The sequence below is a fragment of the Rhinatrema bivittatum genome, chromosome 2 (assembly GCF_901001135.1).
Source record: "Rhinatrema bivittatum chromosome 2, aRhiBiv1.1, whole genome shotgun sequence".
Taxonomy (NCBI): domain Eukaryota; kingdom Metazoa; phylum Chordata; class Amphibia; order Gymnophiona; family Rhinatrematidae; genus Rhinatrema; species Rhinatrema bivittatum.
Window position 1 is genome coordinate 136,081,379 of NC_042616.1, and position 24,802 is coordinate 136,106,180.

Sequence of the window (24,802 nt, forward strand, 5' to 3'; positions counted from 1 at the left end):
AACATAAAAATGAAGGCAGAAGGAAACCAAACGGCCCATCCAGTCTGCCCAGCAAGCTTTCACACTTATTTTTCTCATACTTATCTATTACTCTGATTGCTGAGGTCAGGGCCCTTATTGGTAACTGTTTGGTTCTAATTTCCTTCCACGCCCGCCACTGATGTAGAGAGCAGTGCGGGAGCTGTATCAAAGTAAAGTATCAAGCCTAATTGGTTAGGAGTAGTAACCGCCGCAGTAAGCAAGCTACTTCCACGCTTGTTTACCCAGCCTGTGCAATTTAGTCCTTGTTGATTGTTGTCTGAATATAAATCCTCTTTTCTTCATCCCCCTGCCGTTGAAGCAGTGAGCTGCACTGTATATGTATTAAAAGTGAAGTATCAGGCTTAATTGGTTTGGGGTAATAACTGCTGTAACAAGCAAGCTACTCCCACGCTTATTTGTTTACCCAGACTATGCAATTCGGTCCTTGTTGGTAGTTGTCTGAATGTAAATCCTCTTATCTTCATTCTCCCCTGCCATTGAAGCAGAGAGCTAAGCTGGATATGCATTGAAAGGCTTATTTGGTTTGGGGTAGTAACCGCCACAACAAGCAAGCTACTCCCACGCTTATTCGTGAATGCAAATCCTTTTCCCCACATTTCCTCTTGCCGTTGAAGCATAGAGCAATGTTGGAGTCGCATTAACCTTGTGTATGTTTATTGAATAAGGGTATTAATCACCAGGTAGTAGCAGTCATTCCTGCAAGCCACCCCCAAACCTCTTCTCTTCATTCTCATCCTCTAGACTTTATGGATCCACAGTGTTTATCCCATGCCCCTTTGAATGAGAACAGAGGATGGGTTCGCCAGAAATGAGGGATGAAGGGCTGTTGTGGGGGGTGGGGTGGGGGGAAGACAGAAGTGGAAATAAGAGAGTGAAGGGAGACTGAAAAAATTAGAGGGAAGAAAGGCAGTCAGCAGAAAATGGAAGGTCATTGGGGTGAAAAGGGCAGTGGAAGGGAGAAAAAAGGAGAGATGTGAGAGGAAGAAGGAAAAATAGAAAAGGGGGATAGGTAGAGATGGAAAGAGAAATATAGTGGCAAAGAAAAATGGAGATATGTGAGCTGAAAGCAGAGATAAACATCAAAGAGGTGGATGAAAGGATGCAGATATGAGAATTAGGAAAATACTAGTTAGGAGACAAAATGAAAGCAGAGAATGGACAAAACAATACAATCAGGAAAAAAAGAAAATGGACAACATAAATAGAAAAAATATTTTGACTTTAATTATGGGACTATATATTTATACAGTATTTACCTATATGATGTATGCAAATATCTTAAATAATACTTGTATGTTCGCATGTGATATTGAAGGAGTTCAATTTCGTGGCCCCCCCGAAGAATGAAACAACTGAAAGTCTTCCGACTAATCATGCCAGCAGTGAAACGCACAGCCATTTTGAACGTACTAATGTTTGCAACGCAAATGACACGTAATGCGTAGTGACGCAGTTGCGCACTAACATGTAACGTAACGTAACTCCATTTTGGAATAATAATTTGTATTGTATTAATACGAATGCCGCTGTAAAATGTCTAACACGTCAATTAAATGACGAAACAATAATATGATCATAAGCTACACCTCCTAGAGGACCACGCTAGCAAATGCTTATTCAGCAGTTTGTGAATTGTTTGTTCAGCAAAAACCAGAACGCATGTGTGAAAGATAAGAGTTGTAAAGTGCATAAAAGTTTGCTCCTAAGGGGGCGTGGCAATCAGTTGTACTGAGCCTTTGTCTTAGCTGCATCTTGCTGGCAATAAAAGTCTATCTTTACGGATCAGTTGTCTGGGCCTCCTTACTGACTAAAAAGAGACGGTTACATTTGGCGAGCCAGCCAGGAGGTACCGGGGACGCTATTTTAGCCCCCCAGTGGGTCCGGTAGGTTGGTGGCGGAGCGATCCCCCAGACGCACCTGGTGAGTGGCCACCGCTGAGTTCAGCGATCAGGTTTCTGAGGGGACCGTTCCACAGACATTCTTCTGAGACCTCTGGGCTGGTGATCCAGGAAGAAGGCTTTCGTGACGATCGGAAGAACCCTGCAGGCGAGTATTATGGGAATGGTGGGAAAAGTGAAGAATAGCTAAAAAGAGTAGCGAATAACCGGTCCATCCCCAAGCGGACCGAGGGGGCTTTGATCACACCCCACGCCGTGGGTTAGTAGGAATCGTATTCCGAAAGCCACGCGCATAAAAAGGAAATTATAAGTGAAGTATATAATAGCGGGAATAGGTTTCTTGTTGTGTGAAAGAGAGTGAATGGCCTCGCAGTTCTAGACCGGGCGACCGCGTTCTAGTCGGGGCAATTGTGACCCTTTTGTGTCTGGCGGATACGGACCCCTTACCTATCCGTCTTCCCTTCCCTCCTCTGTCTGTGATTCTATCCTAATGGGAGGGGGCTACTCAACTCCGCTAAAAGCTATGACGGAGCACTATAGTGAAGTGTTCGATAAACGTAAATGTACGAAACCCGGAATGATTCAGCGATGCACCCATAGGTGGCCCAGTTTGTGTGTAAATTGGCCTCCGGCAGGAACTTTCAATTTCCAAACGGCCACAAAGGTCCTGAACATAGCCCTGAAACAGGGGGATACGGGTTGCCCTGAGGATTTACCGTACATAACTGCTTGGCTTGCAGTCATTGAGAATCCTCCGTCATGGGCAAAGAAGTTAGTGGAGGCAGCCGCCCTCGTAATGGTGGCGCAAGTGAACAAGATGGGAGACCGGAAGTCCCCAAACCGGAAGAGAAAGGGAAGGGCGGCCATCTTGGGAATACAAGACCATGCGTCATCTGCGGCGGCCATGTTTGTAGTGCAAGGGAATACACGGACTCAAGAAAAAAAAATTAAACCCCTGCCGCCCGCAGTACTGTCTGACGCAGAACATCTTCTGCCGCCACCGTATGTCCCTAGCTATCCTCAAGCGTACAATGCGCCACCAGGTCCCTCAGCCCCCGCCAATGCCCAAGCTGATCCTGAACTAGTGCCGATTCCCGAAGCACGGCTTGAAGCGGCAGCGGCAAAAGTTGAAGACGGCGGCGAGTTGTCCGTAGCAGGCGGCACTCGCAGTAAAACCCAAGCCGCAAGTTTGCAGTTACCAATTAGGGAAACGACCACCGTAGTCCCCGTGGTCCCGACTGAAGAAAACGAATACCATACTACGCAAACAATAAAGTTATTTACCTACATACCTTTTACTTCCAGTGATCTTTTTAACTGGAAACAGCTTGGCCCCTCTTACGCTGATAAGCCAGATCAGATGATAGATTTTTTAAGGGGAATTTTTGCAGCCCATAACCCTAACTGGGCTGACATTCGGCATCTAGCCTCCATTCTTTTTACGACTGAAGAGCGCCGACAAATACAATTAAATCTGGAAGAGGCAGCTCGATTAGGAGCTGGGGCAGACGGTAATCCTGATGAAGCAGTGAGAGCACAAGCCCCGGTTGCCGATCCCAACTGGGATTTCCAGACCGCAGCAGGGCGCGAGCGCATTGCTGCATACCAAATCGCCTTTCTTGAAGCTTTAAAGAAAGGAAAGAAGAAAGTTGTGAACATGGGGAAGATCCAAGACGTGGTGCAACGGAGAGACGAGACCCCCGGAATCTTTTTGGAGCGATTGATGGACGCATATCGGCAATACAGTCCATTTGATCCAGAGGACCCCAAAAGTCAGTCCGTCATAGTGATGAGTTTCGTCGGACAGTCTTATCCCGATATCCGCCGGAAGTTACAGAAGTCAGAAGGATTCGAGGGAATGACTATTAGCCAATTAAAAGCCATGGCCGACAAAGTCTATGTAAACCGAGAGCCGGATGGAGAAAAGAAGGAAAAGAAAGAAAGTAGAAAGTTAAGAGAAAGTGTTAGTCTGTTAGCCGCAGCGTTGGAAGAAACTAATTTCGGGAACTCGTCCAGGCACTATCAAGGATATCCTGGACCGAGAGGAAGGGGCAGGTCACCCTTAAGGGGGCCGCCCAGAGGACGAGCAAGTAGAGGAGGATCGTTCAGAGGTGGAAGGATGCCGTTGGGGGCCAATCAATGTGCATTCTGCAGACAAGAAGGACACTGGAAGTCTGAATGCCCGGAGTCCCAGCAAATGAAGCAGGAAGGATATACTCCGTCCAAACCAAAAGAAGCTGAATGGCAGATGGCCGTAGGAGAAACTTCTGGCGAAGACAGTGAAACATGACTAGACAGGGGAAATCTTCCCCTGGATCCCTTAGTAGAAATTAAAGTAGGGACTGAGACGTTTAAAGGATTGTTAGACACCGGGGCACAAAGATCAGTCATGACTACCGCTATCACCACGCCCACTTCAAAAAATATTTCTATCGTAGGAGCCTCTGGAAAGCCACTCATCGCTCCTTTTCTCCAAAAACGACAAGTTCGAGTAGGGGGACAATTAGTATCCCATCAGTTCCTCTATGTCCCCGGATGCCCAGTCCCACTCATACGGAGAGACCTTCTTTGCAAATTAAGAGCCAATTTACAATTCGAATCTACTGGAGAAATCAAAGCCTCCTTCGCTGATACCCCAGTCTCTCTCATTTGCCCGCTCCAAGAAGAATGGAGATTACATCTTCCTGTAGTTGAGCACATCATTACGCACCGCTATGGAGAGAACACCGTCCTTAACGAAAAGCGCAGACAGCTGATGGATAGTGTACCTAAAGTGTGGGCTGAACAAAACCCAGGAGGAATCGCCATCAATGCTACCCCTATATGGATCGAGATGAAACAGAATGCACAGGTGATCAATCAACCTCAATACCCCATTCCATATATGGCCAGGCAAGGAATCCAGATACATCTGCAGAGACTGTACGATTTGGGCATTCTCCGACGAATTCGATCTGCTTGGAACACCCCTTTGTTGCCCGTAAAGAAACCTGGATCTGATGATTATCGACCAGTACAAGACCTAAGGAAAGTAAATAGTCAAGTAGAAGATCTAGTAGCCCTCGTACCAAATCCATATTCAATCCTAGCCCAAGTTTCCCCTGCATCGAAGTGGTACAGTGTCATTGATCTCAAAGATGCCTTCTTCTCCGTCCCAGTGGCGGAGGAATGTCAGAAGATTTTTGCTTTCACATGGGAAAACGCACCTACTGGAATAAAGCAGCAGTACACATGGACTCGGTTGCCTCAAGGGTTTAGGCACTCACCTACGCTGTTCGGTGAGCAACTGGCAAAAGACTTGAAGATGTATCAAGTGAAGTATGGGCCAGTAATACAATACGTGGATGATCTTCTGTTGTTTCGAGAGACGTACCTCGAATGTGAAGTATCCACTCTTCAGCTGCTAAAGACGTTGTACGCAAAAGGATATCGTGCAAGCAAAAAGAAAGCGCAAATCTGTGAGTTGGAAGTAGAATACTTAGGCTTCCAAATCCGTGGAGGAACCCGTTGTCTGGGAATTTCTCGCACCAGTTCGATAAGAGGTCAACCTGTACCCACTTGCAAGAAAGAACTCCGAGCGTTCCTTGGAGCTGCAGGATACTGTAGACTGTGGATTGCTAACTATGCAGTTATTGCTCAACCCCTGTACGACAAATTGCGGGGTAAAGAAGCTGAGTCCCAACCTTTTCAATGGGAAGGACATGAACTAGCAAGTTTACGTCAATTAAAAGAAGCCTTAATTGAACCACCTGCTTTAGGATTGCCAGATGTAATGAAACCATTACATCTATACGTCGATGAGAAGAAAGGAATGGCCATTGGGGTATTGACTCAAACTTTAGGCTCATGGGAGCGACCTGTTGCATATCTCTCAAAAGGAATGGACAATGTAGCAAAAGGATGGCCTGGGTGTCTTCGGATCATCGCGGCTGCATGCTTACTCATTCCAGAAGCTGTCAAATTAACCTTTGGTCAAACTCTGAACGTAACAACTCCCCATACTATTCAAGGACTACTAGAAACTCACGGGCCAAAATGGATGACTAATTCACGTCTCGTAAAGTATCAAGCATTGTTATGTGAAACTCCAGAAATTCAAATACAGGACAGTAAAAATCTGAACCCTGCAACTTTACTCCCAACTCCCACTTCAGTCACTCATAAGTGTGAGGAAATCATGGCTACAGTACATTCCAGCCGACCCGATCTACGTGATCAACCTTGGCAGGGAGCCTGGACTTTGTTCACTGATGGAAGTAGCCAGGTTCTAAATGGTGTCCGGGTCGCTGGATATGCTGTGGTCTCCGAGGACGACATTATCGAAGCAGAGCCCCTGCCCCAGGGGACATCAGCGCAAAAGGCAGAACTAATTGCGCTCACCAGGGCTCTACAGTTGGCAGAGGGAAAAACTGTTAACATTTATACTGACTCAAAGTACGCTTTCCTTACTATCCAAGTACATGGAGCCTTATACAAGGAACGCAGATTCCTAACTGCTGAAGGGAAACAACTAGCTAATGCATCTGAAATACATCAATTGCTAGATGCCGTGTGGGCACCAAAGAAAGTAGCTGTCATGCATTGTAAAGCCCACACCGGGAAATCAGATCCCATCGCCAAAGGAAACCAATGGGCAGACAAGACAGCAAAAGAAGTAGCACGTGAATGTCAATCACACACCTCAACTAAAACTTGCCCACTACTGCAATTTCCGGTTGAAGTCCCTGTCTACTCGGCAGAAGAAAATGACTGGGCGCAAACTGAGCAATTCCACCAGCAGGATGGTTGGTGGATTGTACAAGGAGATCGGGTGTGGATACCAGACGCGCTGGCTTGGACCATTGTCAAAGAAGCCCACAATAAAACTCATCTTGGTCGCGATGCATTAGCAACTCTATTGGCAAAAACTTACTATATTAACAGACTCCTACAGCTAACTAAATATGCTGTCAATCAATGTGTCACCTGTGCAAGAAACAACCCAAGAAATGGACCTGGTCCAGCCCCTGGACATATACTACGAGGGACTACTCCGTTCCAAGTATGCCAAATCGACTTCACCCACATGACTCCTTCAAAAGGATACAAAGCAATGCTGGTAGCTGTCTGTACTTATACTGGATGGATCGAAGCCATACCTACACGAACTGAAACTGCCAAGGAGGTAGTGTCCTTGCTTCTCCATAAAATCTTACCACGATACGGATTACCACGGCAAATAAATTCAGACAATGGACCAGCCTTCACCAGTGAAGTCACACGACGACTGAGTCAAATTTTGGGTGTCCGATGGCACCTGCATTGCGCTTGGAGACCTCAGAGCAGCGGAGCAGTTGAACGAGCTAACAGGACTTTAAAGAATCAGTTAGCTAAATTGTGTCAAGAAACAAAAACTAAATGGCCAGACATCCTGCCATTAGCTTTACTACATGTCCGATGCACTCCAAGAAAGTCTGGTCTAACACCTTATGAAATGATGTATGCAAGACCTCCACCCCTTCCATCTTTTCCTGAATCATTGCAGATACAAGGGGAAATGTCTCTCAGTAACCAACTCAAAGGACTATATAACACAGTCATTGCAATTCAAAATTACACCTGTGACACTGAGCCATTAGTCCTGCTAACCCCGATCCACCCATTCCAGGTCGGGAATTCTGTGTGGATAAAAGATTGGGATGAGTCTGATTTCCTCCAACCCCGATGGAAAGGACCGTACACTGTGTTACTGACCACTCCAACAGCAGTTAAAGTCTTTGGATGCCCTTCATGGATTCATTGGTCACGAATTAAACCGGCTGCATCCAATTGGCAAGTCTCCAGGATTGGGGACCACAAGTTAAGATTCACCCAAGGCAGGCACAATGCTAGTCCTGAGTAAAAGACCTCAGTAATTTCTAAACAAAATTAACGTGTCCATTTCTTTCCTTCCTTTCAGACTACATAACTTATGATTGCGACCGTCTACATCATAAAGTAATGTCACAGATACCGACTTCAAAGATCTACGCGGCAACTACCTTCTACAGAAAGTTGTCAATCAGCCTACAAATTTCTTTACTACTCTTCTGTACACCTACTACCTCTATCTTCCTGTCCCTGAGCAAGAATTGTACAGAATGTATCAAGCTAATCCGCACTACAACTCAAGATGGATTTCAAGTGGTATCAACAATCATCCACCAATCTCAACCTCCTGCGTCCTGTGCCACACTACCTGCTTGTGCCTTGAATACTACTCAAGGCTATCAATCTTTCCATCGATGTCTAGAGGGTAGAAAAATCATTTGTCATACCCCAACTACTCCTAAGTACTACAATATTACCCTTACTGCTGGATTACCAAAAAGCTACACATCAAGTATTATCCCAGAAGGAAAAGGTATCTTGTACTACAACAACTCGACCAAAGTCCTTATGGGAGGAGAGTCTACCGTCACAATAACCTTCAATGCCTGTGAGGCCATTGATAAACACCCGAATGCACTCCATTGTGGGTCTCAAGCCTGGAAAAAATCCTATGTGTACAATCACAAATACCTCTGTCCATACAATCGAGCCGCCAATCCATCCAGCTGGATACCATGTGGAGGAGACCTGACACTGTCAGGATGGTCTCTAGTCTGCGACTATACTGGAGGAGGTTACCATGGCTGCCACGGAATAGGCCGGCTAACTGAAGTAACTGGTAACACTGTATCTATCCAATGGCCTATCAGGAGTGAAGGATTCCCCTGGCAAGACACTTGGGGATTTGGAATCGATGGAACTGGAAAAGACCCCTACATTACTATCACACAGCGGAGAGACAAACCTCGTCCAATAATTCACCAGACCACTGTAGTGGGCTATCAGTCTTTCTTCGATGAAATATCCCATGTGACTGAGGAATTGAAGAAACATACAATTTCCCAGCAAGCAAAGAACATGTTCGTTAATTTGGCTGAAAATATTGCTCTCTCTCTCGAAGTCAAGAACTGTTTTGTATGTGGAGGAACGAATACAGGAGAGCAATGGCCTTGGGAAGCCAAAGAAACATTCCAATCTGATCTTAATACATTGAACACAACTGTTACCTACAACCGTAAAACTCATCCATATGAGTGGGCCCTCCAGACTGATGTGATTGGCAGACAATGTATATCTCGACAACGTTCACGTATCTATACCATACCTGTTGGAAACTCTCCATGTACTGGGGTTCTCACGGCCAATCTAACCAACCATACATGGTGGCAGACGGAAAATTCTACCATGCCTGCTCCCAACTGGACTGAATCAACTTTGAACAAGACATGGACTGCAGCAGGCGTACCCACCACCATCTTCACTGCCCCAGATGGCTACTATTTTGTCTGTGGGCGAAGAGCTTATGAACAGTTACCCACACACTGGTACGGAACCTGCTTCTTGGCTACTATACGACCCAGTTTCTTCTTACTTCCCATCACTGCTGGAGAAACCTTAGGAGTACCAGTATACAGTCCCATGAGACCAAACAAACGTCGTAGAAATTCCAAAGTAACCATTGGAGACTGGAAAGATCAGGAGTGGCCTCCTGAAAGAATTGTACAATATTATGGTCCCGCAACGTGGGCTGAGGATGGTTCTTATGGGTATAGAACCCCTATTTACATGCTCAATCGTATTATCCGACTACAAGCAGTACTAGAACTACTCACAAATGACTCTGCCTTGGCTCTCAACATCCTCGCCAAGCAGAACACCAAAATCATCACCGCTGTTTACCAAAATCGATTGGCTTTAGATTACCTCCTAGCCCAAGAAGGAGGTGTATGTGGCTAATTTAATCTTTCTAATTGCTGTTTACAGGTGGATGACAAGAGTAAGGTCATTGAAGAGATCACTGATCGGATGATCCGACTGGCACATGTTCCAGTACAGACGTGGACTGGGATTCTTGATTGGACAGCCTCCTTACCCAACTGGCTTACCTCCATCCCAGGACTTAAAGAACTCTTCCTTCCCTTACTATTTCTTATTTTAACTTGTACTCTCTTTCCTCTGTGTCTACCTCTTATTTTCAGGAATCTCCGATCCATGATTGAAAATATTGCTGATCGACGAGCGGCGGCTCACGTCATGATGATTAATAAGTATGTGTCTGTCTCCACATTCCCTTCATACGAATCCTCTGACTACGACACTACCGATGATTCAGATATTCCTGATGCTGATTCTGATAATGAGTACCTAACCACTAACTTATAAATTTGCACACCATCTGAGTAACTAACATTATTGAGCCACTTTGTTCGCTGTGGTAAGCCGGGCTACAAAGGGGGGTGACACCAATAGGGTCCACCCGTCTCAAACCCGTGAAGCAACCATCGACCCAGCAACACATTAGGGCTCAAATCTCATTACTATGGTATTAATTCTTGTTTGTCATTTCAGTTACTACCCAGATGATGATGTGTGATACTTCTGCCTTCTACCCGAAGTTGAAGTATCAAAGGGGGGAATGAAGGAGTTCAATTTCGTGGCCCCCCCGAAGAATGAAACAACTGAAAGTCTTCCGACTAATCATGCCAGCAGTGAAACGCACAGCCATTTTGAACGTACTGTTTGCAACGCAAATGACACGTAATGCGTAGTGACGCAGTTGCGCACTAACATGTATTTTGGAATAATAATTTGTATTGTATTAATACGAATGCCGCTGTAAAATGTCTAACACGTCAATTAAATGACGAAACAATAATATGATCATAAGCTACACCTCCTAGAGGACCACGTTAGCAAATGCTTATTCAGCAGTTTGTGAATTGTTTGTTCAGCAAAAACCAGAACGCATGTGTGAAAGATAAGAGTTGTAAAGTGCATAAAAGTTTGCTCCTAAGGGGGCGTGGCATGCAGTTGTACTGAGCCTTTGTCTTAGCTGCATCTTGCTGGCAATAAAAGTCTATCTTTACGGATCAGTTGTCTGGGCCTCTTTACTGACTAAAAAGAGACGGTTACAATATTGCGCTGTTACTTTTTTACTGTCTTTCTCCGCTTAGTATTTGTAACTGAAATGCTCCAAATGCTATTCTGGCAAAGTAATGGCGAAGGAGTCTTACTGTAATCATCCTCATCTTCCTTCTCCGAAATTAGCAATGCAAAGAATGAATTGTCAGAATGCATTTGCTATTCAACAACTACAGTAATTTCCGCACCTTGCGTTACTGCCAAGAGGCAGTACAGTGAGTAGCCGATAATGGACGTGCTAGGAGTGTCGAAAACTACAATTCCCGGCACTCCTTTGCAAGACTTTTCCGGCAGCAGATGGGGGTGAAAGGTCAGGCGAGGGCGAAAGCGAGGCCAGGCTTCCCAGTGTGCTGCGCGAGCGAGCGAGGAGGAGTATTGGGTGGAGGGGGGTGGGGGGCAGGCGGGCGGGCCGTATCCGGGCAGCGAGCGGTGCGCCGTGTGAGTCAGAGGGGAGCGATGCGGACGGGGGGAAGATGGCCGAGCTGCAGATGCTGCTAGAGGAGGAGATCCCCGCCGGCAAGAGGGCGCTCATAGAGAGCTACCAGAACCTCAGCCGCGTCGCCGACTACTGCGAGAACAACTACGTGCAGGTGAGGAGCAGCGGGAGGGCAGGGAGAGGCAGGAAGTGCTGGAGGCGGGGGCCGGGAAGGAGCCAGCCTGGGGGCGGCGGCGGCGGTGGTGGTGACAGTGTGTGTGCCCGTTGCCGGCCTCACGGGTGGCGGGCGGAGGATGTGTCCTTTGGCATTGTGACCCAGAGCTCCTGAGCCCAGCGCAGGGGGGTTGTTTTTTTTAAATGTAGGTCTGGGAAGTGTGCGCTGATTTTCGGTCTGCAGTTCTTCTTCTTCCACCACCCCCCCCCCCCCTCACCCTTCACACCCTTCCTTTTTTTTTTTTTTTTTACTTTAGTGGTTTTTGATCGCCGGATTGCTTGTTTCTTTCGAATTGTGTCAAAGAGGAAGTGCTTGACATGAGCCCTTGGCAGCTTTGAATGTTGTGATGTAATCTTCTCTCTTCCTGATCTTGGGTTTATTTTTTTTTAATGGACATTGTAGTGTATTTTTTTAAGTAAAAGTACTATGAAATACAAAACAAATATCCATCGTATTATATAGTAACACATATGCCACGCTGTGAACTGAAAAAATGGCGAGAAACGTTTTCTAAATGTTTCATATACCACATTTTTGTAGTTTTGCTTTGAAAAGTTGACTTAATGTGGATATGTGACTGTATAGTAAGTCACGTGAGCAGAAATTGTGTAAAATAGTGGTTGGTGGCCTTTTGGCTTTCAAAAGGTAGAGCCACTTGTTTCACTCAATGTTGGACATGGGCACTACTATGTCTTGTGGAATGCTAGGGGAGGGGCAGGGATGCCACTTGCCTGTTTGTTTTTTCCTTTTAATGTTGTCCTTGATCACGATTTGAGTGGCAGTGAAGCAAATGTTTCATTTCTTCTCAAGCAGAATCATTTTAACTGTATTATGTGCAAATATCTGAAAAATAAGATATAGACCCTTCATAAGAAGCCTGTAAATCAGTTTTCTCTGAAGAGTTTTACCTTTAGTTTATCAACATTGTGATCTTTTTCATTGCATTACCGGTTGTCAGAAACTGAGTTTAATTTGTGCTAAGAAAAAACCTGTTGAATGTCAGGTGTCTGTAGCTAGTAACAGTAGTAACACCACTTATCTTTAGTGCAATTTGCATTTGCTGGGTTTTTTTTTTTTTTTTAACATATCTGCAGTATTCAGCAGCTTTGACTAAAAGGTGCAGACAGTTTCCCTTTTAGACTGTGAGCAGTACAGCAGTGTAGTGATTGAATAAAAACACTAGGAAATGTGAAAGTTCTGTAGTAAAATAATGTGAAATCTTTAAGGTGGTTTGATTGCAGTTTTGGTATTTCATAGGCTTAATGAGTGTTTAAATGTTATCTGATTTCAAGCTTTTTGAGCAGTGTGGATGGGAGGCAACATGGGTGCAATTGCTTATTTCTTCTCAAGAAAAGCTTACTCCACCCAGGGCCAGCTGTTGGTACACTGCACATGCTTTTGAGAGGCGAGGCTGCATTTGGTTTTGCTTTATGTGGTAACTGCAGTGCGTGTTTTAACTTGCTTCTACTGCTTTTCAACGCAAGTGTATTTATCTTTTTAGTATTTGATATCAAGTAGCTGTTGTAAACTTGAAAGCTATTTTTTTTTTACATTTAAGGAGAAATGTTAAATAAGTGTTCTGTTTTTAACATTGTATAGTCAAGAAGAATTTCCTTTTTTTGAAGACGTGCATTCTGGGGCCTAACTGACTTTAGCAAGCTGTTTCTATGTAGAGCAGGGCTTCCCAAACCTGTCCTTGGGACTCCACAGCCAGTTGGGTTTTTCAGGATATCCACAATGAATATGCATGAGAGAAATTTGCATAAGCAGTCTCTATGGTATGCAGAATTCTCATGCATATTCATTGTGGATATCCTGAAAAACCCAACTGGCTGTGGAGTCCCAAGGACAGGTTTGGGAAGCCCTGTTGCAGCAACTAAGCATGTCAACTGATGCATCCTGCCTGGCTTGTGAGCAGACAGGTACCAGGTAGGAGGATGCGTTCTGTGGAAGGTTTGCTCCCTGCCAAAAACAAAACTGGAGGGAGGGTTCCCCAGTTCAGACCCTGGTCTCTGTGGTGGAAGGGCGCACATGAACACATGGCCTGCTCAGTGTGCTTGTTATGGTAGGATTATCAGTCATTTTACTGTCTTGGAGGGCCTCCTCCCAAAAAAAAAAAAGATAATTGTATAAAGTCAAGCATACCAGGCTCTTTACCTCTCTTCCCTCTGATAGTTGAATGGAGACATTCCAAGGGGGCTATAGATTTAACCTTTGGCATGGCAGAGCCTGGACAGCTGTAGTTTGCTATGGAGTTGTTGTTGCAGCAGGTGCCCTTCAGGCACGTTGTGTTTCCTCTCTCGTGCCCTTTTTCCTATTGGAGTGATCAAGGGAACAGCTGGTAGAACCCGGTCTCCTACTCTTTACACAAATGAGCCTTCCCAGAGGGTCTTTTTTTAAAACCAAATTAGACTTGTGGTGTAGAAGACAAATGCAGCCATTTTAAAACACAACAAAACATCCCAGAGTAGATTTGCTTGAAAAGCACCTTTTTCATTCTTCCTTGAGTGCTTCTCAGCTATTATTTCATGTTCCCCTCAGGGAAGAATCTCAGTTGGCCTTGGCAGTATTTGGGTGCTAGAGCACTCCTCTGGCTGGGAATCAGCAGGACAAGAGGAGGAGGAGACAGTTATGCCCCTTCAGAAGGGGGATAATGCCTCCGTGGGGAGGCTGTTCAGGAGATAGGATGACCACCTTCAGTTTTAGGAGGAGAATAGGAGACAATTTATAGGAGGATCCTATATTCTTGAGTTCTTGTAGTCACATAGAGTGCTTTCCACTACATCTGACAATTGAAGATGGGATCTTCTCGTGTGGAACACCTGATTCTAACCTTAGGGTGACCAAGACTATGAAAGATCTATATTCTTTTCCTAGGGGAGAGGAGGATAGGATATTGGATCATTGGGTGGGGGGAGGGACACAGTTGTCTTATGGCAGCCCAGGTGGTAGTGGTCAGTGTAATGCCATTAACAGATGTGAACTAGTAACCCTTGGGTATCTTGATAAGTCAATCAGATTTGGTCTGGGATGGAGTTCCCTGCAGGACCTAGTAGCAGCTCACATGGCTAACATTGTCATTATACAGATAAATGTTTTGAGCTGACACTTTTGCAACTCTGATGCATAAGGACTGGCAGAAGTGACCTTTTCCTAGGAATCAGGTGGGGCACTTCCTCAGGTTGGTTGATCTGATGTCCACTCGCAGAATCTCCAAGATGAGCAAGTTTTTCATCCGAAAAAGGAAAGCAGGAGCCAAAGAGTTTGGATACCCTGGTAGAACCTGGACTGGGTTCTGAAGGTGCAAGCAGGGATGCTTTTTCATCCTTTCCCCTAGTCATAGAATTGTTCCCTAGGAGATCCTTTCTGTTCCTTGACAACCTTGGCGGTTAAGAGAACCAGGCTACATAGCGATCCAACGCAAGGTTGGGGGCTATAGCCTTTGGTGTTGCAAAAACCTGAGAATTTTGAGCCTTTATGAGGACAGGTTACACAAGGAGATATGTCTTTGAGGGATCCATTTCTTCAATTTTGTCCTTCCACTAGAAGAGATTGGAATGAAGGCATAACTCATAAACCTTACAGATGGCAGAGACTGGTACTAGTTTGCTGCAAAAGACAGTCGGGGAAGTTTTCTCGCTGCTTTTTGACTAGATACTTTCTTCTGAGAAGTCAACAAGTCTTTAGTTGTGAGAGGTTTTCTTAATTTGGAAATAAGCTTAGTTTTGAAGGGATCTGGCATCCTTTCAATTTGTGCTTCATAGGGTAGCATCTCTTTGAATCTTGTTGAAAGCAATCTCTTGGTAATTTTAAAGGAAAGGGTATCTCTATGCTCAGTAAGCTCCTGTTTTGGAATGTAGTGTTTCTGACAGAAGTGAATCTAGTTTTTCTCACTTATGATGATGAGAAAGTCAGGCGATGACGTGACTGTTCCTGTCCTGGCCTACAAGTCCATTGTGGATCACCTTTGAGATGCTTGAAGGTGACCAGTTTCTTCTCCGATAGGTCTCTGGTTTGTTAATGTATCCTGTAAAAGCACAGTGAGTTCTAAGGCATCAATTTTAGGAGAAGTCTAGGAGAGGAGCACTTTAGCCTGCTCCAGCAAAAGTTTGAAGGTCTCTGAGGACCAGTGACCCCATTCATCGAGGGTTCGGAAATCCTTCAAGGCAAAGTCGGACTCTTTCCAGAAGATAATGGTAAGGCAGTGCCTTTGCTTCCATTGTATCCCTTCTCTTAGCACCTCATTGTGGGTGTGCAGCAAATGCATGAGTTCTGAGAGCTATTGTGGCTTCCTCTTGCCAGGACTGGGTGGAGCTTTGGTACATTCCACTTATCTGGACTGGAATGGCATGAATGATAAGGAAGGTGACACTTTAAACTTGCCTGTTAATTTTCTTTCCTTTAGTTCTGCCAGACCAATCCAGAACCCACCCAGGGAAGCTGTGATAATCAAATATTGTGTGCAGTTCTGATCACCACATCTTAAAAAAGATATAGCAGAATTAGAAAAGGTACAGAGAAGGGCGACCAAAATGATAAAGGGGATGGAACAGTTCCCCTGTGAAAGGCTAAATAGGTTAGGACTCTTCAGCTTGGAGAAGAGATGGCTGAGGGGAGATATGACAGAGGTCTATAAAATGAGTGGAATGGAACGAGTAAAAGTTAATTAGTTTACTCTTTTGAAAATTAAAAAGACCAGGGCACACAGAATGAAGTTACTAGATAATACATTTAAAACTAATAAAAGAAGAAAAAAAATATTTTTTTTACTGAAATCCATAATTAAGCTCTGGAATTCATTGCCAGAGGATGTGCTAAAAGCTATAAGTATAGCTGGGTTTAAAAACGGTTTGGACAAGTTCCTGGAGGAAACATCCATAAACCATTATTATGGTAGAGTTGCAGAAATCCATTGCTTATTCTTGGGTTAAGCATCTTGGAATCTATCTACCCCTTGGGATCCTGCTAGGTACTTGCGACCTGGTTGGCCAGTGTTGGAAACAGAATACTGGGCTTGATGGGCCTTTGGTCTGACCCAGTGTCCGCAAGTCTTGCGTTCTCAAGGATTCTTAGATTTTTTTAATCCATTAGATTAACATTGTTGCCCACTTTGAAGGCAGCTGGCCTAATTATGAGCTTGGTGTAGGGATTCTTATTACTGGGTTGTTTACTGTCTGTTAGTCACATTTTATATCATTTTACTAGTATGTTTCTCTGTGAGTTGCTGTGGGCCTTGGTATAGGCAGCCAGCAAATGCAAATAAATAAAAATGAATAACCATGGAGTGAAGTGCTTTGGTTGTAACAGTGATTTGGAAACCAAAACAATTGCATTCAATTGTCTTAGCTTTGACCCTAGGATACTGAAATGCAAAAGGCAACACCAGAAGTTTTTATAGAAGGAGTAAAACCAGCTTTGAAGCTCCCCTTTTTATTTTTTCCCCCCACCTTTCTAAATTGTCTTCCTCATACCAAAGTATAACCCAAAACAGTTTATGAAGAATAAATAGAAAACATACATCATCAATCTAATACGTTTGGTATAGTTGTGATTTTTAACTTGGCTGAGCAAGTTCCAAGCCCTTGGAGGTCCAAATTTAAAAGCATTTAGCTAGATAACTCAGAAGTTATTGGGCATTCTGGGGACATAACTGGAAGAGTTGAGTTATCCAGTTAACGTTGATATTCAGACTTAGCTGGCTAACTCTGGTTGGGCCAAAGAGCTGTCCTAAAGTTGCCTAACTAAATTTAAGATAGCCAGCAATATTCAGCAGTACAGCTGCACTATTGAATATACCTCCAAAGTTAGTTGGATAACTGCTAACTGAATAGGGACATTTTTTATTTTCTTGTCAGGCCAATTAGAAAAGCATTCTCTCATGGAAACTGTTTATGTATGTGGTGCTCTTTCTCAATTATTTTGAGTGGGGGAGAAAAGCCATTTCCTTCATTTGTGCTGTCATTCCCACCCCCCCTCCCCTTCCCTAACTTTTCTTCCTAGGTTGATTTTTCCCCTTATTACTGGATGAGGGCCTGAAGGAAAGTCTCTGTAAAGGCTGAATACTTGAGCTGTGCCTTATGAAATCAACAAAGGAACAGTAACATAGTTAGCACATACGGATATTTTGGACCACTTAAGTCCACTCGGTTTCCCCCACCTGCTATGTCACTACAGATCCTATTCAATCTTTGGTCGTCATCTTCCCTTGTCTTTATCTCTGCCCTTCTGTATCTGTCCGTCATGCTGGTTGCTTCCACTTCAACTGGTAGGCAGATCTAGTTAGCCACACCAATTAGACTTAGTAAATCAGGCCTTTTTTTGCTCATGCTGTGTCTTATGAGAGAAAAAAAGGCTTAGTAATAAGGGCCCCTCCCTCCTTTCAGCTTTATATCTTGACCTCTTGTCCTTTAGTTTCTTCTCCAAATAGAAATGTTGCCTCCTTGAACTTTATCAAAAGCTACCAGTTATATTTTCTCTTTATTTTTGCCCTTTCTCTTCCTCCTAAAGAATATAATTTGACTTCATCAGCCTCTGTGTAGGGTTTGTGCTGCAAGTCTTACAGCATTTTAGTTCACCAAACTACATCCATCCTAAGTGTCATAACAAAAGTATGGCCCCCATAACTGAACACAGTACTAGCAGGGTCTTACAAATGGACTACACGAGTAGTGCTTGCCTCCCTCTTCCTGTTTAGTGATACCCCCTTTAGGCACACAATCAGGTTCTTTTTCTGTTTTGTAGTTGCCATATTTTTCATCAAACACATAAGTGGCAAATTGAACTTTTCCTCCCCAAATCCATAATTTCACAGTTTTGTTATTTTTTTTGCATTGATACATATCTTCTACAACTTTGACTATTCTTCCAGTTTAAGGCACTTTACTTTTTTCCACTCCTTCCAGTGTTGCTCCATCATTGAGCCCTAAGGCATTCGTTGATCCTTTTAGTTTCAACAGCATAGACTCCATGTACTATTATGTTCTTGCTCAACCAGCTCTTCATCAAGTTAACAACTTGCTTCTCCTCCCTGTGACTTGCTTGTTTACCATTCATCTGTGTGGAATTGTGTTGAAGGTCTTTCTGAGGTCCAAAGAGGATCTTCCTGATAAACTGATCTGGCCACCTTACAAAGAACTTGATCACGTTTGATTGAGCTGAAGCATTTACATTACCCCCAGAAAAATCTGCTAGTTTTTTTTTTGTAATTAATGTTTTATTGAACATATTAACATGAAAACAGTATATAAATATATGCAGGAAAATAACTCCACAATTGCTAATGAGATAATGTATACAATCTAATTAACAGTGATTAGAATGGTGCACAAAAGAAGAAAGTCTGTATCATCTTTTCCAGGCATACTAGGGAGCTGCAGCTGGATAGTTGCGACAGTGGTGGAGTGTGGTTTAGCCCTCCATTGTAAATATGGATTCCACACCTGTGAGAATCGGGGGTGTGTATGGTGTTTAAGAGTGGTAATCTGATATAACATACTCATTGTGTCCAATTTTAGAAGCAATACTTCTACTGGTGGTACCCCTGCCTGATTCCATGCTGCAGCTAGTTTACACTGTGCCCCAAGCATATTTGGTTTACCAGCAAGCCCTCGCTCCGTGATCCGTTGATAGGAGCATTTAATAACATCTGTTCCGGTGCAAGCTGAATGGGTCGCGACAGAATTTGTTGAATGATATCAGAGACATCGTTCCACAGTCTCCCCACCTTAGGGCATTCTTACCACAAATGAATGTAAATCCCTCTTTGGCCACAACCCTTTCAACATAAGTCATCCTGGCATAGGTTAGCCCTATATAATCTCTAAGGGATAAAATGCCAGCGAAATAGTACTATATAGCTGTTTTCTGTAAGTAATGCGGAAATAGAGCATCTTTTAATGTACATAAATATTTGATCCCACTCATCCTCAGATAGGTACTTGCCCAGAACTTTCTCCCAGGCCTGAATATATGCTGTTTTGCAAGTAGGATCTTTCTGGAGTAAACTATAGATCTTGGAGAGTTCCCCCTCCCCGCCCCCCCCCCCCCCCCCCCGCTATCTCACACCATCCCTCAAACTGCAACTTCCCCTGTCCAAGATCCCCTCCAATGGCTTCCCGCCGAATAAATTGGTGTAGTTGAAGATAGGGGTATAAAGCGGAAGGCCCCAGCTGATGTGTCCTGCAGTTGGGCAAATGGCACTAGCCCACCCTGTCCCCATATCTTCCCCAAAGTAACTATTCCCTTATTTTTCCATTCCACAAAAAGAAATGAATCCCATCCCGGGGAGAATTTCACATTATGAAACAAAAAAGTAGTGGTAAAGTATTACAGAGTGTCGCTACTCTGACTAGAAGCTTGGTGTGGTTTATAGGGATGGAAGGAGAGCACTCTTAACTCTCCATGTCTCAAGGTTGCCATATGAGAGCTTGAAACAGCATTACACCCAACAATGCTTGTTCAATGGCCACCCACAGTGAATTCTCTCCTCGTTTATGCCATGAGAAGGTAGCACTAAGCTGAGCAGCTGCATAATACATCTAAGCTGGGGTACTTCAGTCCTCTCCTCAATTTATGTCTATGTAACACATTGGCCACCCTTGGTGGTCTTCTTTTCCAAATAAATGCAAACAAATGTTTCTGCCAGCATTTCAGCACAGCGGTGGGGATATGTATCGGTAGAGACTGAAAGAGGTAATTAAATTTGGGGAGGACATTCATTTTTATCATTGCTATTCTCCCCACCCAGGCTATCTGAAAATGAGCCCAAGTATCCAAATCCTGAATTATCTTAGCTACCAAGGGGGTACAATTTAGATTGAAGAGGTCTTCTGGTTTGTTGCTAATCAAAATCCCCAAGTATTTTATACTTCTTCCGGCCCATTTAAATGGAAACTGCTTTTTCAAAAGGACTACTTGCTCAGGTGTCAGAAATATTTAGCACCTCTGATTTATCAAGATTGAGATGAAATCCCGACACAGAGAGAAATTCTGTCATGTCCACCACTCTGGACAGGGACTGCTGCGGCTGTGACAAAGTAAACACATTGTCTGCAAATAGTGACCTTTTGTAATCTGTGCCCCCTACTTGTATACCAGTGATAGACGATTGCCCTCTTATTCTAGTGGTAAATAGTTCTAAAAACAGTGCGAACAGCAATGGAGATAATGGGCACCCTTGCCTAGTCCCCCGTTGGGTAGGGAAGGGAGCAGAATAGACCCCATTCACTTTGACTCGGGCCATCAGGTCTTCATATAATTTGAGCAACCAATTCCGAAATTTAGGGCCGAAATTCATTCTCTCCAAGGTTTTAAATAAGAATGGCCAATGAACCATGTCGAAAGCTTCCTCTGCTTCGACAGAGCAATACCGCTGGGAGGTGGTGTTGTTTAGCCCACCATAGTAGGTCTAATATCGTTCGAACATTGTCTGCAGTCTTTCTCCCTGGGATAAAACCTGCCTGGTCTGAGTGTAAGCTTTGCCATTACACTATTGAGGCGATTAGCCAGGATTTTGGCCAAAATTTTCAAATCAATATTTATCAGAGATATGGGCCTGTAGGATCCACACTCCAAGGGGTCCCATCCTGGCCACATTAGCTCCTGATGTTAGCGAATTCCCATCCTGAAGGGCATTGAACAACTCAGTTAGATAGGGACATAATTGATCATTAACTTTTTATACAAAAGCCCTGTGTACCCATTGAGGCCAGGGGCTTTGTTAGTCTTAAGGTCTTTTATTACTTGCTTGATATCCATTGGGGATATTTCTTTTTCAAAAAATTGTTTTTCTAACTCAGTTAGTTGGGGTAGCTCTATCTTGTCAAGATAGGATATGATCTCACTCTCCTGAATTCTTGATTCCGCTGTATGGATATCTACTGGTAAGGTCAATATGGAGCCGTCAACTGCTTTAATCCTGGTAATTCTGATTCTGGGCTATTTGCTTTTTTAATTTTCAGGCCAGTAACCTGCCGGCTCTGTTGCCCCATTCGAAGTGCTCTTGTTTTACCATCTGTAACTGTAAGGCAATAGCATTCAAATGCAATGCCTTTAGAGTGTTCCTAGCCCTTTGTAGTTTTGCAAAAATGTGTGTAGATGGAGATGTTTTATGTCTCTTTTCAAGTTGGGAGATTTCTGTTTGCAAAGCAGCCGAACTAGCCTGTTTCACCTTCTTTTGATAAGAAGCTTGGGAGATAAATCTCCCTCTGAGGTCCGCTTTTAAACATTCCCAAAATAATGTCACAGTGGTGACCCCATTGAACTGTTGGTATTCCTCTATATTTGTTCGCACTGTTTGACAAAAGGAGTCATCCTCCAATAGTGTCATTTAATTTCCAGTAATGAATCCCTGGCTGAGTATCTTGCAGTTGGATTCGTATCCATCTCGGGGCATGGTCCGACCAAGTAATTTGGCCTATGTCTGCCTCCCTAACCCTTAGGCATATTATTTTGTCCACTAGAAAAAAATCAGTACTAGAGTAGGAGTTGTGGGGATGTGAAAAAAAATGTATAGTCCCTCTTGGCAGGGTTCCTGTGTCTCCATACATCCAGCAAGTCTCTTCCCTGAAGAAAATGCCTAAGACGAGTGCGTCCAGATTTAGCTCCCAGCCCTCCTCCGGAAGAATTATCAATATGGGGTTGTATAGTAATATTGAAATCCCATGCTATAATCAGATGTCCCTCCTCTAAATTATCTAACACAGCTCACAGGTTATCACTGAAACCCTGTTGGTCGTTATTGGGTGCATAAACGTTTAGAGTATATTTCTCTCTGCCCAATTCCAATTGTAAAAGTAAATAGCGCCCCATTGGATCCTTCATACATTTCAGTACCTGGCACTGTAAATCTTTGTGTAACAATATGCTCACTCCTGAGTAACGCGTCTGAACGGTTGCTCCACTGGCATCTTACCTGCATTTCAGATGGGTTTCTTGAAGAAATAGAATATCCGCCCTCGAGTTTTGGGCCTCCGTTCTGAGCAGTTGACATTTCTGCGGGCTTTTTAAACCCTTCACATTGAGGGATAGTATTTTAATGGACATCATCCTTCTAAGTAAAATATAATGGTCGATCTATCCCCATCATAAAGCCCCATGCTGCGACCTCTTTTGCTTGGAGTGTGACCTTCTATCCCTCCTGTGCACCACTCCACACAGGTCTCCCTTCGGTGAAAAAACTGAACATTAATGAAATAGAAACTGTTATCTGCATAACTATGTAATATGTCAAACTTTCATATATTCCCTTTACCTGCCCCACCCTCCCATTTCCCGGATATCCCTGCAGCTATGTGCCCATAGCATATCTGCACAAGCAGATGGAGGCGGAATCACACACAGAGCCTTCCCCTCCCCGAGCCAAACTTGTAGTTCAGATTTGGAACCTCTATCGAACTATTCATTATGTCCATGACTAAGTAACACCTTCAGGTAATATCTCAGTCAATTCCACTTAGATTTCCAAAGCGAAGTCTGTCAATGGCGTTCACCCTTTCCCATTGTCCTGCTCCAGTATGCTGTCCTCCGAATTTCTGCGTAGTCTCCTGCCTCCTTTACGAATCCTCTGCCATCGGGGGGTGTCCACCGGGGTGGCTGAAGGGGCACTCCTCCCTGGTGCTGCTATTTTCACTGCTTGGCCTGCCTCTTTCAAAATGGCTGCCGCCTCCTCTATAGTTTTGGCCCTGGTCGTTGTGCCTTGGATAGTCATGGCAATACCAAAGGGGAAAAGCCATCTATACCTGATCCTTTCTCAGAACCTCAGTGATTTCTTTAAAGTCCATTCTCCTCCATAATGTTAGTGGAGATAGGTCTGCAAAAACCATGATCGCATGAGACTCCCACATCTAGGTTGGTTGTTTCCTTGCCACCAAAAAGATTTTTTCCTTCACTGAATATCTATTAAAGCATACAATTATATCCCTTGGTTTGTCAAACACCTTTGGGCCCAGTGACCTATGAGCCCGTTCCAGCTCCACCGTAATTTCGTCCGCATCCTCTGTAACATTATTGTGCTGCCGTAGTAAAAATCCACAAATTTTCTGAATGGTTGCTCTACAGTCGGCATATTCGTCCGTTTCCGGTATTTCGCGGAATCGCAAATTATTGCGTCTGCTGCGGTTTTCCAAGTCCTCCAATTTTGCCTGAATATCTGCATTATCATTTGTAAATTGAATAACTGATTTCGGCAAAGTCTTTATTTTCACGGCTTGTGCGTCTCGTCTCATAGCGCAATCATCCACCCTCCTCCCGATCTCTGCCATTTCTTCTCTTATGTCTGCCATGGTGGTGAGGAGTTCCTGTTTGCTGTCTTTCATTTCCTTCTTTAAATCACTGAACCATTGACTAAATCCGACCCGAGTAGGTAGTTCGGTGAGGTGAGCCGCGCTCCCCTCATCGGGTTGGTTTTCACCCGAGTTCGGGGCTTCTCTGACTCCAGCAGGCCCGTCCTCATGGTCCATATTTTTAGCGTACGAGAATTGTTTTAAAGTCGGGCCCCTTCTTTTTCTGGGCCATCCTGGGGTGTATACTCACTTAGATATACCTACCGAGCCTCTATATTTATCGTTTTGTGCGCGTTGGTGCTCAATTTCTGGCTCGGGGAAGGCAGGAGCTCGGGATCATGCGGCCATCTTGTTCCGCGACCAAAATCTGCTAGTTTTAAGGTACCTCACTGTTCCTTTCTTTGTTTCCATACCTTTCCTCATTACTGAAGCTAAACAGAGAGGCTTTTGTAGCTTCTAGACTGTATTTGCTCTCATCTAGTCCCCTGAAACCTCCTTATTTGTTGCAATGGAAATTTGAAACAGAGCTGGGGGGTGGGAGAAGAAGGCATCCTTCCTCTAGTTCTTGCAATATTTTGGTGTGTACTAGGTTAGGTCTCTGCCTTCTCTACTTTTTAATTGTGTTGGTTCTTGAAATACTTCCACCTCTATGAATGGATTTGTGACCATTTCAGTCATTTTTTTTTGTTTCTGTATCCTGCCTTAGGTAAATCCTATTCTATATGCACTGGGCAAGAGAATTTTTTAAAATTCCTGCCTTCTGCCATCCCCACTTTCTTTTAATCTTTCTCCTTTTTGTTTATGCTCTTCCTTTCATAGCTGATTAAAGCAGTGGTCCTCCCTGTCAGGTCGATAGAGTGCGGCAGGGCCAGGCGCACCCTTGTTTGCCGCACGCACTGTTCTGATCACATACCGCTCGATACTCTATTTAAATTGCTTG

At 44.1% G+C, this 24,802-nt stretch overlaps 1 protein-coding gene across 11 annotated transcripts in view; it reads left to right on the forward strand.

Annotated features, from left to right (window-relative positions):
* Window positions 1-11,328: 11,328 nt before the first annotated feature.
* ABI1 (abl interactor 1) overlaps window positions 11,329-24,802 on the forward strand; it is a 263,170-nt gene continuing 249,696 nt past the window's right edge. For 5 of the 11 annotated variants that reach the window (XM_029588652.1, XM_029588655.1, XM_029588654.1 and 2 more), the window contains exon 1: window positions 11,329-11,521. In XM_029588652.1, the coding sequence (XP_029444512.1) occupies window positions 11,405-11,521 (117 nt within the window). In that variant the 5' untranslated portion in view covers window positions 11,329-11,404. The remainder of the gene's footprint in view (window positions 11,522-24,802) is intronic. The other 6 variants (XM_029588661.1, XM_029588653.1, XM_029588656.1 and 3 more) reach the window with 2 other exon arrangements.